The sequence below is a fragment of the Orcinus orca genome, chromosome 16, assembly GCF_937001465.1.
Source record: "Orcinus orca chromosome 16, mOrcOrc1.1, whole genome shotgun sequence".
Taxonomy (NCBI): Eukaryota; Metazoa; Chordata; class Mammalia; order Artiodactyla; family Delphinidae; genus Orcinus; species Orcinus orca.
In genome coordinates, this window is record NC_064574.1 from 14,478,259 (window position 1) to 14,493,237 (window position 14,979).

A 14,979-nucleotide genomic window follows, 5' to 3' on the forward strand; every position below is an offset into this window, starting at 1 on the left:
AAGGTAGAATAGTGAGAGGTCTGGGGAAAATTTGTATACAAAAATACATACTGTTCCAGCCTTCAGAGTTAGCAAAGTTGGGCTTCCATTTTGACTCTGAGCTCCCTAGCAGTCAAAGCAAAAAGGGAAACATATGAGTCCCTGAAAAGATCTCATGTTTTCCTCCAAAATAAAAAGCATTCCAGTTGATTAAATGAAAGTGAGCTCTTCCTCCCACTGGTATCTGCAGGAAGTTTCTCCAGGAGTCCCCGAGTGTGTAGTGGACTTTTAAGCTGAAGATGTCTCTGAAACATAATTCAGAGTGGCTTCCCAGGGGTTGGGGCAAGACTGCTTAGTCTGAAATCCAGAGCCCCCCGATGGTGGTTTGGGTCTTGAAGAATCAGCTTCGTGTCAGTGATGTACTTTCACTTATGAGTTTATTAAGTGAAGGGCGTTTTGGAGAGTGCTTGGTGACCTCCAACTGACCTTCAGTTAGGAATGCGGCTTCTGCACAGTATATGAATCCTCAGATAGCAAAATGGCTTTTCTAGCTAGTGCTCTGAGAACAGAGGCCAAAGGAGCTCGCTTAACAACCTTTACTATGCTTACCCTGTAACATCAGTCATTTCCATCCTTCTCTTAAAAGTCGTTTTTTTAAGGTACAAGACCGTGACCAAAGTCTGGAATGAGTAGGTTAGTTTGATGGGGCCGCTTTTGGAGTGTTGGCCTTTAAGAAATTCACCCTTTTTGAGGCTACAGGTGATTATACACTCCCAATTTCTAGGACAAATGGAATTTTCCGTGGCCTTTACCCCGCCTCCATAAACCATCAGAATCCTCTAGAAATTAAAATGTTTTAGTGTCTAAATGAACCCCCCCCACCCCCCACCCCCCAGAGTGCTTCGAGCCTGGAAACTTTTCAGATTGCACACTCCTGTTTTTTTATTTGGGAAAGAGCTCCAGCCGTGACTCGTGCAGACTGGTTACCCATCTGCAAAGCCACCTGTTTGCTTTTGCAAGACAGGAGAGAGAAAAGGACCTTTTTGCAGTTGCCCTTTGCCCAAGTAGGGACCAGGCTAGTTAATCAACCAGGACAATATATTTTTTGGTCACATGGCAGAAAAGGGAGGCATTAAAGTTGCTTCTGCAGGTTAGAAGCTCTGCCTGGGGGGACCCTCCCAGTGTGGGGCTTTTAGAAGGGCCAAGTTCAAAGCCACCTCTGCCCCTGGAAGGGGCAGGGGCTATATCCGGTATCTGGCAGGTCATCCTGGGGAAGGATGGGGGCTCCTCACTGCAGGTAGAGCTCTTCTCCCAGCCCACCCTGTGTTCCTGCCCATGAACTTGGCTGGACTCTTCCCCAGAGGAGCAGGAGAGCCAGCCAGGTGTGATAACCACCAAGAAGACACCCCCCCCCCCCGCCCCCCGAGTCAGAAAAGTCAGCCTGTCTTTTCCTCTCACACTCCTTGGTTTCCCCAAACCCACAGTTTACTGAAAATCCCCCCTAGAATAATCAAGCCCATTCCTTTCCTGGGTGATAGAAATCTAAAAAAGACAGGTGTAATCCTTATTAAAGAGTTTGATGTCGAGGCACATTGTCAAGATCAAGGGTGCTGATTTGCACCCGTGTTTTGTGTGTGAACCCCAGGGAATCCTCTCTGGGGGCAGGTTCACCTCTCCAGTGCCAGGAGCTGCTGCAGTGATTACTGACCACACACCCCTTTTACAGATGAGCACTCACGAGGTCACACCCCCTTCTACGCTGCTCAGTGCTTTTGGCTCTAACCTGCCTTCTTGCCAGCCCTCCTCACTGCCTGCCCTCACTTACCAAAATGCTGTCTATTCCTGAGCATGTCTTGGCTAAAGCTGTCCCCCTCCAAATTCTCCCTGCTGCCTGTTGAAATCCTGCGCTCCACCCCCATAGCCCAGCTCCTCCCAGGAGACATACTCTGAAAGGCAGCGTTTTTCAAACTTGAGTCACTCTCATTCATTATTTTTGCCATTCCTAAGTCCTGCCTGTATAATTACGGACTTAATATTTTTATATGAAACAACAGCTCTTTAAAAAAATAATAAAACTCAATTTTAGACTTAAACTTGACCACCACACAGTAGGTAAAACAGTATAGTGTGCTCTACATAAAAGACACAACAGGAATAACTACAATCAAAACAAAAGCAAGGCATCTAAATTCTAGATAAATACCATTGTGCTGAGGAAGGTTCTGTCCTTGGGGTGGAATTCCCTTTAGTGTTAGGTGTCAAGGCTACCAGGACCACACCGAGACTGTTCTGAAGAGAATCAGAAGAGATTAAAGAAGATACTCTTCTTTTTGGGTCACTTATTGTTATTCAGTGCTTTGGCCTATGGGAAGCCATCTGGTTCTTTGGGGTACATGCTTTCTAGGTTCCCTGGCCAAAGAAAGCGTTTCTCTTAATCTCCGGATTGACTTTGGCTGGGTCTTTCTCAAAGTGCTTACCCAACTTTAACTTTGTAAAACAAGATGCTTGCAGTGATTCTGTTCATCCACTGCGTCGTCTACTAGTAGGTGAGCAACTTGAGGGCAGGGGCTGGGTCAGGTTGGCCTCAGTCCCCCAGATGCCTTGACATACGTCTCAGATGTGAGCAAGTGCACGGAACACAAGGGGGCTGATGTTTTAAGATACGGCATGCTGCTGAAGTGGCCTGAGCGTATTGTGTAAGTGCCCATTCACTGGGGGTCTTTGGCATGCTAGCCTCTGATGGTCACCCAGAACTTGGTGGTGTAGAGACCCTGCAGGCCAGCCCGAGTCAAATCCACTTTTTGTTTGTTTGTTTTTTCACGCATTGGCTTTAGTCGTAGGTAAAGCTCCACCATCCACGACGGCGGGCAGCCAGTCTCCCCCCGAAACGCCGGTCCTCACCCGCTCTTCTGCCCAAACTCCCACGGCTGGTGTCACGGCCACCACCAGCACCACATCCACGGTCACGGCCCCGGCCGCCGCTGCCACAGGAAGCCCAGTGAAAAAGCAGAGGCCGCTTTTACCGAAGGAGACTGCCCCGGCCGTGCAGCGGGTCGTGTGGAACTCCTCAAGTAAGTTTCAAACGTCCTCCCAAAAGTGGCACATGCAGAAGATGCAGCGCCAGCAGCAGCAGCAAAACCAGCAGCAAAACCAGCAGCAAAACCAGCAGCCTCAGTCTTCCCAGGGGACGAGATATCAGACCAGACAGGCCGTGAAAGGTACCGAGCCTCCCCTTCTGCTCTCCGTGGCGCCCGGTCCCTTTTTGGCCACATGGACAGGAGAAAAATAATCGTTTTATTTTTTCAGTTCCCCTTGGTTTCCTGGTTACTGTATCCTGGAGGCCTCACACATTCCATTTGGCATTATTTTTAAAAATTGTTTTCCAACTTGCTTTGTACTTTTCTTTTTTCTTTTTTTTCTCATTTTATAAATACATGCATATGTTCTTCTTAGAAAGGGGTGAAGTAGACACATAGACACAAAAATGTGTTGTCCTGATTGATTTGCCATTTCATTCTCCACCCTTTCTCAGAGGTCACTGTTAACCGTAAGATCTTTTTTATGCATGTATGCATATATATTTATGTATATATGTGATTTCATAAAATATTACTTTTTTTTCTTTTTTCTTTTTTAAAACGTGAAAATGGTACCATACTTGCTTTTTTCCGTGCCCCCCCTCCCCCCATCAGCATGTTTTGGAGGTCTGTCCATGTCAGTACATACAGCTCTACCTTATTCTTTTGGACTGCTGCATAGTATTCCACAGTTTATTTAAAGTATTCCCCTACTGATGGACATATAGGTTGCTTCCAGTTTTTTTTCCTGTTGTAAGTAGTGCTGCAATGAATACCTTTGTTTAAGTTTCCTTGTACACATCCATGAACCCCTGGACATTGTTTTGGAAAGAGTACAGTGTGAGAAGTTGGTAGCAAAGGTTACCTTAATAACTAGCGATTAGCCTCACACACAAGAGGAGCAAGCGTCAAGAACCAGTTGCTGAAGTGCGGAATCATAGCTCCCGGCAGGAGGCTCCCTCTGGAGCTGATGGAAAGCTGAACCGTCTGATGGGTACCAGTTGACCCAGCTCTTGTGAGCACTGATGTAGAATCTTGTTCCCCTGGGAAACCTGCATCGAGATCCTTGAAGGTTGGGCTCCTTGATTGAAACTCTCACATGCTGAGTGCACCCCTGTGAGTAGGACTATTAAAAGAGTCGCAGCAGGACGTGGGGTTGAAGAGTAGCCAGTTCTTGAATTGGCTCCCGTTGAAACCCTTCAAAGATCGAGGGGAGGGCAGACTGAAAGATTGGACTCGCAGCATTGAAGTACAGCTGGATTGATCTCGCTGTTGGGACAGAACCGAGTCTAGGATATTTCATGTTGGGGTGACCGGTTCCGGTCTTCTGAATTCATCCCCCTTAAGCATAGTGAGCCTTCCCCAGGGGAATTTAGGTGCTGGCAAGAAGGAGCTCATTGATGGTGTGATTCTTAAATCCCAGATTATCTTGTCAGGGATAAGCAAAGCTGGCCACTAGTTAAAGTAGTAAAGACAGATTTCAATCAGCTCTATACTATTGCAATAGGGCAAAAAGTCCAGCGTGAACTAAACATGTACACAGGGGACTGGGCGTTTTAAAGGGAGAATTCGGGAATAGGGAGGGGGGTGGGCAGAGGCTCTGAAGAGTCAGAAAGTGAAAATTTACATAAAGTGGGAAGGGGGTGTTGGTCCATTTGAAACATCTGGGTTTGCTAACTGGTACCTATGGAAGGTAGGCTCCGACCCTCCCACAGAGACTGGGAGATGGGCCCCATCATTAGGTGTTGGCTGGAATATATAGTCAGTTCATTCGGTAGCCTTGCGTTTTCTCAGTCAGGGACCTTAAGGGGGCAAGGGCCATCCTAGGGATGCAGCCTTGAGCTGTTAGAAACTATATTCGTCTTTATAGACCAAGGTGGAAGCCTCGTTGAGAAAGAGCTCAGGGAGCCTGGCTCGGGTTTGGCCAAGGAGAGAGACTTTGTCACTTGAAAGTAGAGAAACTCGCAGGGCGTTTGTCAGAGGCTCTGCTCCCCACCACAGTTTCCTACTGGGATGGCCTTCCCGCAGCAGTGGGATGACCAGGACCCTTTGCTTTCCTAGCTGTCCAGCAGAAGGAGATCACGCAGAGCCCGTCCACCTCCACCATCACCCTGGTGACTAGCACCCAGTCGTCGCCCCTGGTCACCAGCTCGGGGTCCACGAGCACCCTCGCCTCTTCAGTAAGCGCAGACCTGCCCATCGCCACCGCCTCAGCAGATGTTGCCGCGGACATCGCCAAGTACACTAGCAAAGTGAGTGCCGGCGGGACGTGGGAGGATTGGCTTCCCAACAGGAACCACTTGGGTCATGACCTTGCAGGTTTTAGAGGGTGCTTGGGAGGGAAGACCCTGCTTTTACTGAGGATCTCTAAGACCAGACTCTTCCATTTGGGGCTGATGTGGGGTGTAAGCAGAGAAATATAGAAAGGACTGACCCTTCCTCTGAGAGGGCTTAGATTCTAAGAGGAAAATGACATAGAATCGAAATTACCCTTCGGCCTTCAAGTCACTCATTAGGAACAGATTTTCCTTAAGCTGCTGAAGCAGATGACTGTCCTTCAGTTCACAACCGACCAAGGGGTTAGTTTGCATTTAGAAGCCGTGTGGGACAAAAGTGACAGAGGCTTAAACGCAAGGCTTGCAAGGTCCCATGTCTGCACTTAGATCTTTCCAGCAACCAAGGTGGACCGGGGAGTGATGGATTCCCTCCCGGACTCATGCCACTTTGGGCACATTCTTTGTCGAGCAGTGTGGCGAGCAGGCTCGCCTGCCGTCTGTTCACTCACGGGCACCCTCTCGGTGCAGGCTTGCTCTTCTTCTCTCTCTCTCTTTCTCTCTCTCTTTTAAAGTTTATTTTATTGAGGTATACTTGATTTACAATGTTGTGTTAATTTTTACTCTATAGCAGAGTGATTCAGTTATTCTTTTCCATTATGGTTTATCACAGGATATTGATTATAGTTCCCTATGCTGTACAGTAAGACCTTGTTGTTTATTCTGTATATTTATAATAGTTTGCATCTGCTAATCCCAAACTCCAGTCCATTCCTTCCCTGCTCCCTCTCTCTTAATTTGCCAAGTGCTTTTATGCTTACCATTGAATTCAGGCGAATAAAAAGCCTGTAGCTCTCGGACTTCCCTGGCAGTCCAGTGGTTAAGACTCTGCGCTTCCACTGCAGGCCGTGTGGGTTCGATCCCTCGTTGGGGAGCTAAGATCCCTCATACTGCACCGTGCAGCCAAAAAGTAGGGGGGAAAAGAAAAGGCTTCAGTTCTCCTTGCTGTCAAATGAGAGTGCTCTGGAGTGATGTGCAGGTTCATGTCAGTAGACCACCTGGTAGTAAGAATAACCACCAGAAAGGCAGCTCCCTGGGAACAGAGTTTTATCTGTTCTGCTCATTGCTGGGGCTTAGAACAGTGTCTGGCACACAGCAGATGCTTGATACATAGTCGTCAAATGAAAGCATGTTGCTGCCTAACTAATTCTCATTATTGGGATTCTTAGTATCATTAACTCTTTTTTTAAAAAATTATTATTAGTTATCTATTTTATACATATTAGTGTATACATGTCAATCCCAATCTTCCAGTTCATCACCCCCCCCAACCCCCACTTTCCCCCCTTGGTGTCCATACGTTTGTTCTCTACATCTGTGTCTCAATTTCTGCCCTGCAAACTAGTTCATCTGTACCATTTTTCTAGGTTCCACATATATGCGTTAATATACGATATTTGTTTTTCTCTTTCTGACTTACTTCACTCTCTATGACAGTCTGTAGATCCATTATATCTGTACAAATGACACTATTTAGTTCCTTTTTATGGCTGAGTAATAGTCCATTGTACTACATCTTCTTTTTCCATTCGTCTGTTGATGGGCATTTAAGTTGCTTTCATGACCTAGCTATTGTAAATAGTGCTGCCATGAACATTGAGGTGCATGTGTCTTTTTGAACTGTGGTTTTCTCTGGGTATATGCCCAGTAATGGGATTGCTGGGTCATATGGTAATTTCTATTTTTAGTTTTTTGAGGAACCTCCATATTGTTCTCCATAGTGGCTGTATCAATTTACATTCCCACCAACAGTGCAAGAGGGTTCCCTTTTCTCCACACCTTCCCTCTACAGCATTGGTTGTTTGTAGATTTTCTGGTTATGCCCTTTCTAACTGGTGTGAGGTGATACCTTATTGTAGTTTTGATTTGCATTTCTCTAATAATTAGTGATGTTGAGCAGCTTTTCATGTGCTTCCTGGCCATCTGTATGTCTTCTTTGGAGAAATGTCTATTTAGGTCTTCTGCCCATTTTTGGATTGTGTTGTTTGTTTTTTTAATATTGAGCTGCATGAGCTGTTTATATATTTTGGAGATTAATCCTTTGTCCGTTGATTCGTTTGCAAATATTTTCTCCCATTCTGAGGGATGTCTTTTCGTCTTGTTTGTAGTTTCCTTTGCTGTGCAAAAGCGTTTAGGTTTCATTAGGTCCCATTTGTTTATTTTTGTTTTAATTTCCATTACTCTAGGAGGTGGATCAAAAAAGATCTTGCTGTGATATATGTCAAAGAGTGGTCTTCCTATGTTTTCCTCTAAAAGCTTTATAGTGTCCAGTCTTACATTTAGGTCTCTAATCCATTTTGAGTTTATTTTTGTGTATGGTGTTAAGGAGTGTTCTAATTTCATTCTTTTACATGTAGCTGTCCAGTTTTCCCAGCACCACTTATTGAAGAGACTGTCTTTTCTCCATTGTATATCCTTGCCTCCTTTGTCATAGATTAGTTGATCATAGGTGTGTGGGTTTATCTCTGGGCTTTCTGTCCTGTTCCATTGATCTATACTTGTTTTTGTACCAGTACCATACTATCTTGATAACTGTAGCTTTGTAGTATAGTCTTGAAGGTCAGGGAGTCTGATTCCCCCAGTTCCGTTTTTTTCCCTCAAGGCCGCTTTGGCTATGTGGGGTCTTCTGTGTCTCCATACAAATTTTAAGATTTTTTGTTTTACTTCTGTAAAAAATGCGATTGGTAATTTGATAGGGATTGCATTGAATCTGTAGATTGCTTTGGGTAGTATAGTCATTTTTACAATATTGATTCTTCCAATCCAGGAACATGGTATATTTCTCCATCTGTTTGTATCATCTTTAATTTCTTTCATCAGTGTCTTATAGTGTTCTGCATACAGGTCTTTTGTCTCCCTAGGTAGGTTTATTCCTAGGTATTTTATTCTTTTTGTTGCAATGGTAAATAGTGTTACTTTAATTTCTCATACAGGTTTTTCATCATTAGTGTATAGGAAAGCAAGAGATATCTGTGCTTGAATTTTGTGTCCTGCAACTTTACCAAACTCATTGATTATCTCTAGTAGTTTTCTGGTGGCATCTTTAGGATTCTGTATGTATAGCATCATGTCATCTGCAAACAGTGACAGTTTTACTTCTTCTTTTCCAGTTTGTATTCCTTTTATTTCTTTTTCTTCTCTGATTGCCGTGGCTAGGACTCCCAAAACTATGTTGAATAATAGTGGTGAGAGTGGACATCCTTGTCTTTTTCCTGATCTTAGAGGAAATGCTTTCAGATTTTCACCATTGAGAATGATGTTTGCTGTGGGTTTGCCGTATATGACCTTTATTATGTTGAAGTAGTTTCCCTCTATGCCCACTTTCTGGAGAGTTTTTATCATAAATGGGTGTTGAATTTTGTCCAAAGCTTTCCTCCATCTATTGAGATGATCATATGGTTTTTATTTTCCAGTTTGTTAATATGGTGTATCACATTGATTGATTTGCGTATATAGAAGAATCCTTGCATCCCTGGGTTAAATCCCACTTGATCATGGTGTATGATCCTTTTAATGTGGTGTTGGATTCTGTTTGCTAGTATTTTGTTGAGGATTTTTGCATCTGTATTCATCAGTGATATTGGTCTGTAATTTTCTTTTTTGGTAGTATCTTTTTCTGGTTTTGGTATCAGGGTGATGGTGGCCTCATAGATTGAGTTTGGGAGTGTTCCTTCCTCTGCAATATTTTGGAAGAGTGTGAGAAGGATGGGTGTTACCTCTTCTTTAAATGTTTGATAGAATTCACCTGTGAAGCCATCCGGTCCTGGACTTTTGTTTGTTGGAAGATTTTTAATTACAGTTTCAATTTCATTACTTGTGATTGCTCTGTTCACATATTCTCTTTCTTCCTGGTTCAGTCTTGGAAGGTTATACCTTTGTAAGAATTTGTCCATTTCTTCTAGGTTGTCCATTTTATTGGCATAGAGTTGCTTGTAGTAGTCTCTTAGGATGCATTGTATTTCTGAGGTGTCTGTTGTAACTTCTCCTTTTTCACTTCTAATTTTATTGATTTGAGTCCTCTCCTTTTTCTTGATGAGTCTGATGGTTTATCAATTTTGTTTATCTTCTCAAAGAACCAGCTTTTAGTTTTATTGATCTTTGCTATTGTTTTCTTTGTTTTTATTTCATTTATTTCTGCTCTGCTCTTTATGATTTCTTTCCTTCTTCTAACTTTGGGTTTTGTGTGTTCTTCTTTCTCTAGTTCCTTTAGGTGTAAGGTTAGGTTGTTTATTTGAGATTTTTCTTGTTTCTTGAGGTAGGCTTGTATAGCTATAAACTTCCCTCTTAGAACTGCTTTTGCTGCATCCCATAGATTTTTTTTTTTTTTTTTTAATGCGGTACGTGGGCCTCTCACTGTTGTGGCCTCTCCCATTGCGGAGCACAGGCTCCGGATGCGCAGGCTCAGCGGCCATGGCTCACGGGCCCAGCCGCTCCACGGCATGTGGGATCTTCCCAGACTGGGGCACGAACCTGTGTCCCCTGCTTCGGCAGGCGGACTCTCAACCACTGCGACACCAGGGAGGCCCCATCACATAGATTTCGGATTGTTGTCTTTTCATTGTCATTTGTCTCTAGGTATTTTTTTATTTCCTCTTTGATTTCTTCAGTAATCTCTTGGTTATTTGGTAATGTATTGTTTAGCCTCCATGTGTTTGTGTTTTTTATGTTTTTTTTCCTGTAATTGATTTGTAATCTCATAGCGTTGTGGTCAGAAAAGATGTTTGATATGATTTAAACTTTCTTAAATTTACTGAGGCTTGATTTGTGACCCAAGATGTGATATGTCCTGGAGAATGTTCCATGTGCACTTGATAAGAAAGTGTAATCTGCTGTTTTTGAATGGAATGTCCTCTAAATATCAATTAAATCTATCTGGTCTATTGTGTCATCTAAAGCTTGTGTTTCCTTAGTAATTTTCTGTTTGGATGATGTGTCCATTGGTGTAAGTGAGGTGTTAAAGTCCCCCACTATTATTGTGTTACTGTCGATTTACTCTTTTAGAGCTGTTAGCAGTTGCCTTATGTATTGAGGTGCTCCTTTGTTGGGAGCATATATATTTATAATTGTTATATCTTCTTTTTGGATTGATCCCATGATCATTATGTACTGTCCTTCCATTTCTCTTCTAACATTCTTTATTTTAAAATCTATTTTATCTGATATGAGTATTGCTCCTCCAGCTTTCTTTGGATTTCCATTTGCTTGGAATATCTTTTTCCATCCCCTCACTTTCAGTCTGTATGTGTCCCTAGCTCTGAAGTGGGTCTCTTGTAAACAGCATATATATGGGTCTTGTTTTTGTATCCATTCAGCGAGCCTGTGTCTTTTGGTTGGAGCATTTAATCCATTCACGTTTAAGGTAATTATTGATGTGTATGTTCCTATTACCATTTTCTTAATTGTTGCGGGTATGTTTTTGTAGGTCCTTTTCTTCTCTTGTGTTTCCCACTTAGAGAAGTTCCTTTAGCATTTGTTGTAGAGCTGGTTTGGTGGTGCTGAATTCTCTTAGGTTTTGCTTGTCTGTAAAGCTTTTGATTTCTCTATCAAATCTGAATGAGATCCTTGCTGGATAGAGTAATCTTGGTTGTAGGTTCTTCCCTTTCATCACTTTAAATATGTCATGCCACTCCCTTCTGGCTTGTAGAGTTTCTGCTGAGAAATCAGCTGTTAACCTTATGGGAGTTCCCTTGTATGTTATTTGTCGTTTTTCCCTTGCTGCTTTCAATAATTTTTCTCTATCTTTAATTTTTGCCAATTTGATTACTGTGTCTTGGCATGTTTCTCCTTGGGTTTATCCTGTATAGGACTCTCTGTGCTTCCTGTACCTGGGTGGCTGTTGCCTTTCCCATGTTAGGGAAGTTTTCGACTATAATCTCTTCAAATATTTTCTCGGGTGCTTTCTTCTGTGACTCCTATAATGCGAATGTTGTTAGCCAGAGGTCTCTTAGGCTGTCTTCATTTCTTTTCATTCTTTTTATTCTGTTCCGCAGCAATGAATTCCACCATTCTGTCTTCCAGGTCACTTATCCGTTCTTCTGCCTCAGTTATTCTGCTATTGATTCCTTCTAGGTATTGTTCATTTCAGTTATTGTATTGTTCATTTCTGTTTGTTTGTTCTTTAATTCTTCTAGGTCTTTGTTAAACATTTCTTGCATCTTCTCGATCTTTGCCTCCATTCTTTTTCCGAGGTCCTGGATCATCTTCACTATCATTATTCTGAATTCTTTTTCTGGAAGGTTGCCTATCTCCACTTCATTTAGTTGTTTTTCTGGTGTTTTATCTTGTTCCTTCATCTGGTACATAGCCCTGTACCTTTTCATCTTGTCCATCTTTGTGTGAATGTGGCTTTTGTTCCACAGGCTGCAGGATTGTAGTTCTTGCTTCTGCTGTCTGCCCTCTGGTGGATGAGGCTATCTAAGAGGCTTGTGCAAGTTTCCTGATGAGAGAAACTGGTGGTGGGTAGAGCTGGCTCTTGCTCTGGTGGGCAGAGCTACGTAAATCTTTAATCCACTTGTCCGCTGATGGGTGGGGTGGGTTCCCTCCCTGTTGGTTGTTTGGCCTGAGGCGACCCAACACTGGAGCCTACCTGGCTCTTTGGTGGGGCTAATGGTGGAGTCTGGGAGGGCTCACGTCAAGGAGTATTTTCCAGAACTTCTGCTGCCAGTGTCCTTGTCCTCACGGTAAGACACAGCCACCTCCTGCCTCTGCAGGAGACCCTCCATCACTAGCAGGTAGGTCATGTTCAGTCTCCTATGGGATCACTGCCCCTTGCCCTGGGTTCTGATGCGCACACTACTTTGTGTGTGTGCTCCAAGACTGGAGTCTCTGTTTACCCCAGTCCTGTCGAAGTCCTGCAGTCAAATCCCGCTAGCTTTCAAAGTCTGATTCTCTAGGAATTCCTCCTCCCGTTTTCAGACCCCCAGGTTTGGAAGCCTGACGTGGGGCTCAGAACCTTCACTCCAGTGGGTGGAGTTCTGTGGTATAAGTGTTCTCCAGTTTGTGAGTCACCCCTCCAGCAGTTATGGGATTTGATTTTATTGTGATAGCGCCCCTCCTACCGTCTCACTGTGGCTTCTCCTTTGTCTTTGGATGTGGGGTATCTGTTTTGGTGAGTTCCAGTGTCTTTCTATCCTCAGTAACTCTTAATAGTAGCTAATGACAATAATGTAAGAGTATTTAGTAAATTACTAAGTAGGCAATAATAATACTTGACTCTTTAGTAATGAGTAAATTACTAATTAGTTACCAGTGGGTAAACTATTCAAGTTGATAGAATGGGTGACAAGAGTTGAGGATAGTTGTTTCTAGACTTCTTGAAGTCTCATGATAGGAGTTGCTTTATTATTGAGTGTGAAAGGTAGAATCTTTTCTTTTAGTTCTAGGTGGCGAGAGTGGTATATATAATTTTCTACTCATGAATTTCTGTTGGTCATTTTCTTTTTATTCTATCTAGGTGTTATCTGTTGCTACATAACAAATCACTACAAAACTTAGCAGCTTAAAACCACACACATTCATCTCACAGTTTCTGTGGGTGTCGAGTCCAGGCTTGGCTGGGCTGGGTCCCCTGTTTCAGGACCTCTGGCAGGCTGCCTCCAAGGTGTCTGCTGGGGTTGGGGTTTCATCTGAAGATGTGACTGGGGAAGGATCCACTTCCAAGCTCACTTAGGTGGTTGTGGGCAGGATTCACTCCCTTGAGGGCTCTTGGACTGGGGGCCTCAGTTCCCGGCTGGCCGTTGGCTGGCGTCTACCCTCAGTCCCTTTCCCTGTGGCCTGCCCAGCATGGCGGCTTGCTTCATGACAGCAAGGGGTAGAGAAAGGCTGCTAGCAAGATGGAAGTCACAGTCTTATGTAGGTGATCACGGAAATGACGGACTGTTACCTCTGCCATGTTCCGGGGGTTAGAAGCAGGTCACTAGGCCAGCCCATGCTTGGAGGGGATTACACCAGGGCACAAAGCCCAGAGGGCTGAGGTCACGGGGGGCCTTTTCAGAGTGTCTGTCACACTAGGTAGGATGATACTAGCAGGAGCCAGTGTCTGCATGGCATTGACTCTGGCCCAGACACTGTCCCAAGCACGTTTTATATGTTCCTTACTCAATCTTTATGACAGGTTGATGAGGACCGTACCGTTAAGCACACCTATTTTATAGATGAGAAAACTAAGACCTGGCGAGGCCACACAGCTTGTCCAGGGTCACATAATCAGTGAATGTGCAAGCTGGCGTTGGATGGTAGCCGCCAGGATCTAGTGAGTGTGCTCTTAACCTGCCTTTGAGCTGACTTGTGAATTCACACCAAGCCTGCTGAGCACAGCTGTCCAGTGTCCACACATTGATTGTCCTTACATGTGGCTTTTTCAAGCAACTCCGCTTCTTGGGGGTAACTTGGTCTCTTATTTAGTATTTCTGCCCCCTTTTGAATAAAACACGAGAATTGTTACAGAGTCCCCGAGTTTCAGAACAGGAAGGATTCAAGTATTAGTTACTTATTACCATCCTCAGCGTTTCTTACCTGTTCATCACCTTGAACTAGTATCGACTTAGTATTCTTATTTAAATTGACTTAACTAGTTGAAATAAAATGAAGTCTATTGTTATAAAGCAGAAACTAACACACCCTTGTAAAGCAATTATACCCCAATAAAGATGTTAAAAAAAAATGTAACTCAAATAAAGATGATAAAACACACACACACAAAAAAATGAAGTCTAACCTCACCAGATCCTGTTCTTTGTCAAGGCTTGAAGCTTAAGTCCATCTTCCTTTTGTTAAAGAGAGAGATTATGAGGAAAGTGTTAAAGACATAATGGCACCAAACGGAGCCTTTCTTCCTAATGTGATCTGTTGTAGGATTGCAAGAAAATTGAAACGGGGTAATTTTTAAAATTACTGATTTAAGAAAATGTCTGGTATTGCCCAAATGGCTTCTTGTTCTGCTTGCAATTGATTTGACTTTTTGTATCACCTTCCATTGATTTGGTCCAAGTTGTCTATTTACAGAAGAGAAAACTGAGGATGCTTTGCGGCTCTGGCTAGTGGTTTGCAGCAAACCAGTGTTCTCAGCTCCTGCAGCCACTTCTGTTCCATCCCCTACTGTTGCCCCCTTCACTCTTAGAGCAAAATTGAAGAATGAACTTTTTGACAGACGTTTTCTTTGCAGCTAAGAAAATGAACACAGTGACATAGTTTTGTAGCTGATGAACTTTCTTGTGTCTGAGGTGACCCAGAGTTGAAGACCCAGATTTGTGTGTTTTGGCAGAAGGGCTCTTTGTTGGCTTCTTTGCTATATTTGGAAGTAAGAATGAAGGTCAGTCCGCAAATTCATGATTTCTTTAAAATGGAATGTAACTATGGCATTAGTAAAGGATTGAATTTCATCCACTTTCTGAAGTTTTCTTGTAAAGCAATTTTGTTTTAATATTTTAAATGGATGTGGGTAAGGAGGCCCATACAGAGTGACTGACCATAAAGCACAAAGTGTTTTTTTTGTGTGTGTGTGGTACGCGGGCCTCTCACTGTTGTGGCCTCTCCCGTTGCGGAGCACAGGCTCCGGACGCGCAGGCTCAGCGGCCATGGCTCACGGGCCC

The 14,979-nt window shown here is 43.6% G+C and overlaps 1 protein-coding gene across 31 annotated transcripts in view; it reads left to right on the forward strand.

The window, feature by feature from the left end:
* Positions 1 to 14,979, forward strand: part of ZMYND8 (zinc finger MYND-type containing 8) — a 126,647-nt gene that overhangs the window by 94,910 nt on the left and 16,758 nt on the right. For 16 of the 31 annotated variants that reach the window (XM_012534154.3, XM_033433862.2, XM_012534153.3 and 13 more), the window contains 2 exons: positions 2,814 to 3,197; positions 5,118 to 5,308. In XM_012534154.3, coding sequence (XP_012389608.1) covers positions 2,814 to 3,197; positions 5,118 to 5,308 — 575 coding nt within the window. Of the gene's footprint in view, positions 1 to 2,813; positions 3,198 to 5,117; positions 5,309 to 14,552; positions 14,580 to 14,610; positions 14,641 to 14,979 lie in introns of those variants that run through there. The other 15 variants (XR_007472283.1, XM_004272953.4, XM_004272950.4 and 12 more) reach the window with 3 other exon arrangements.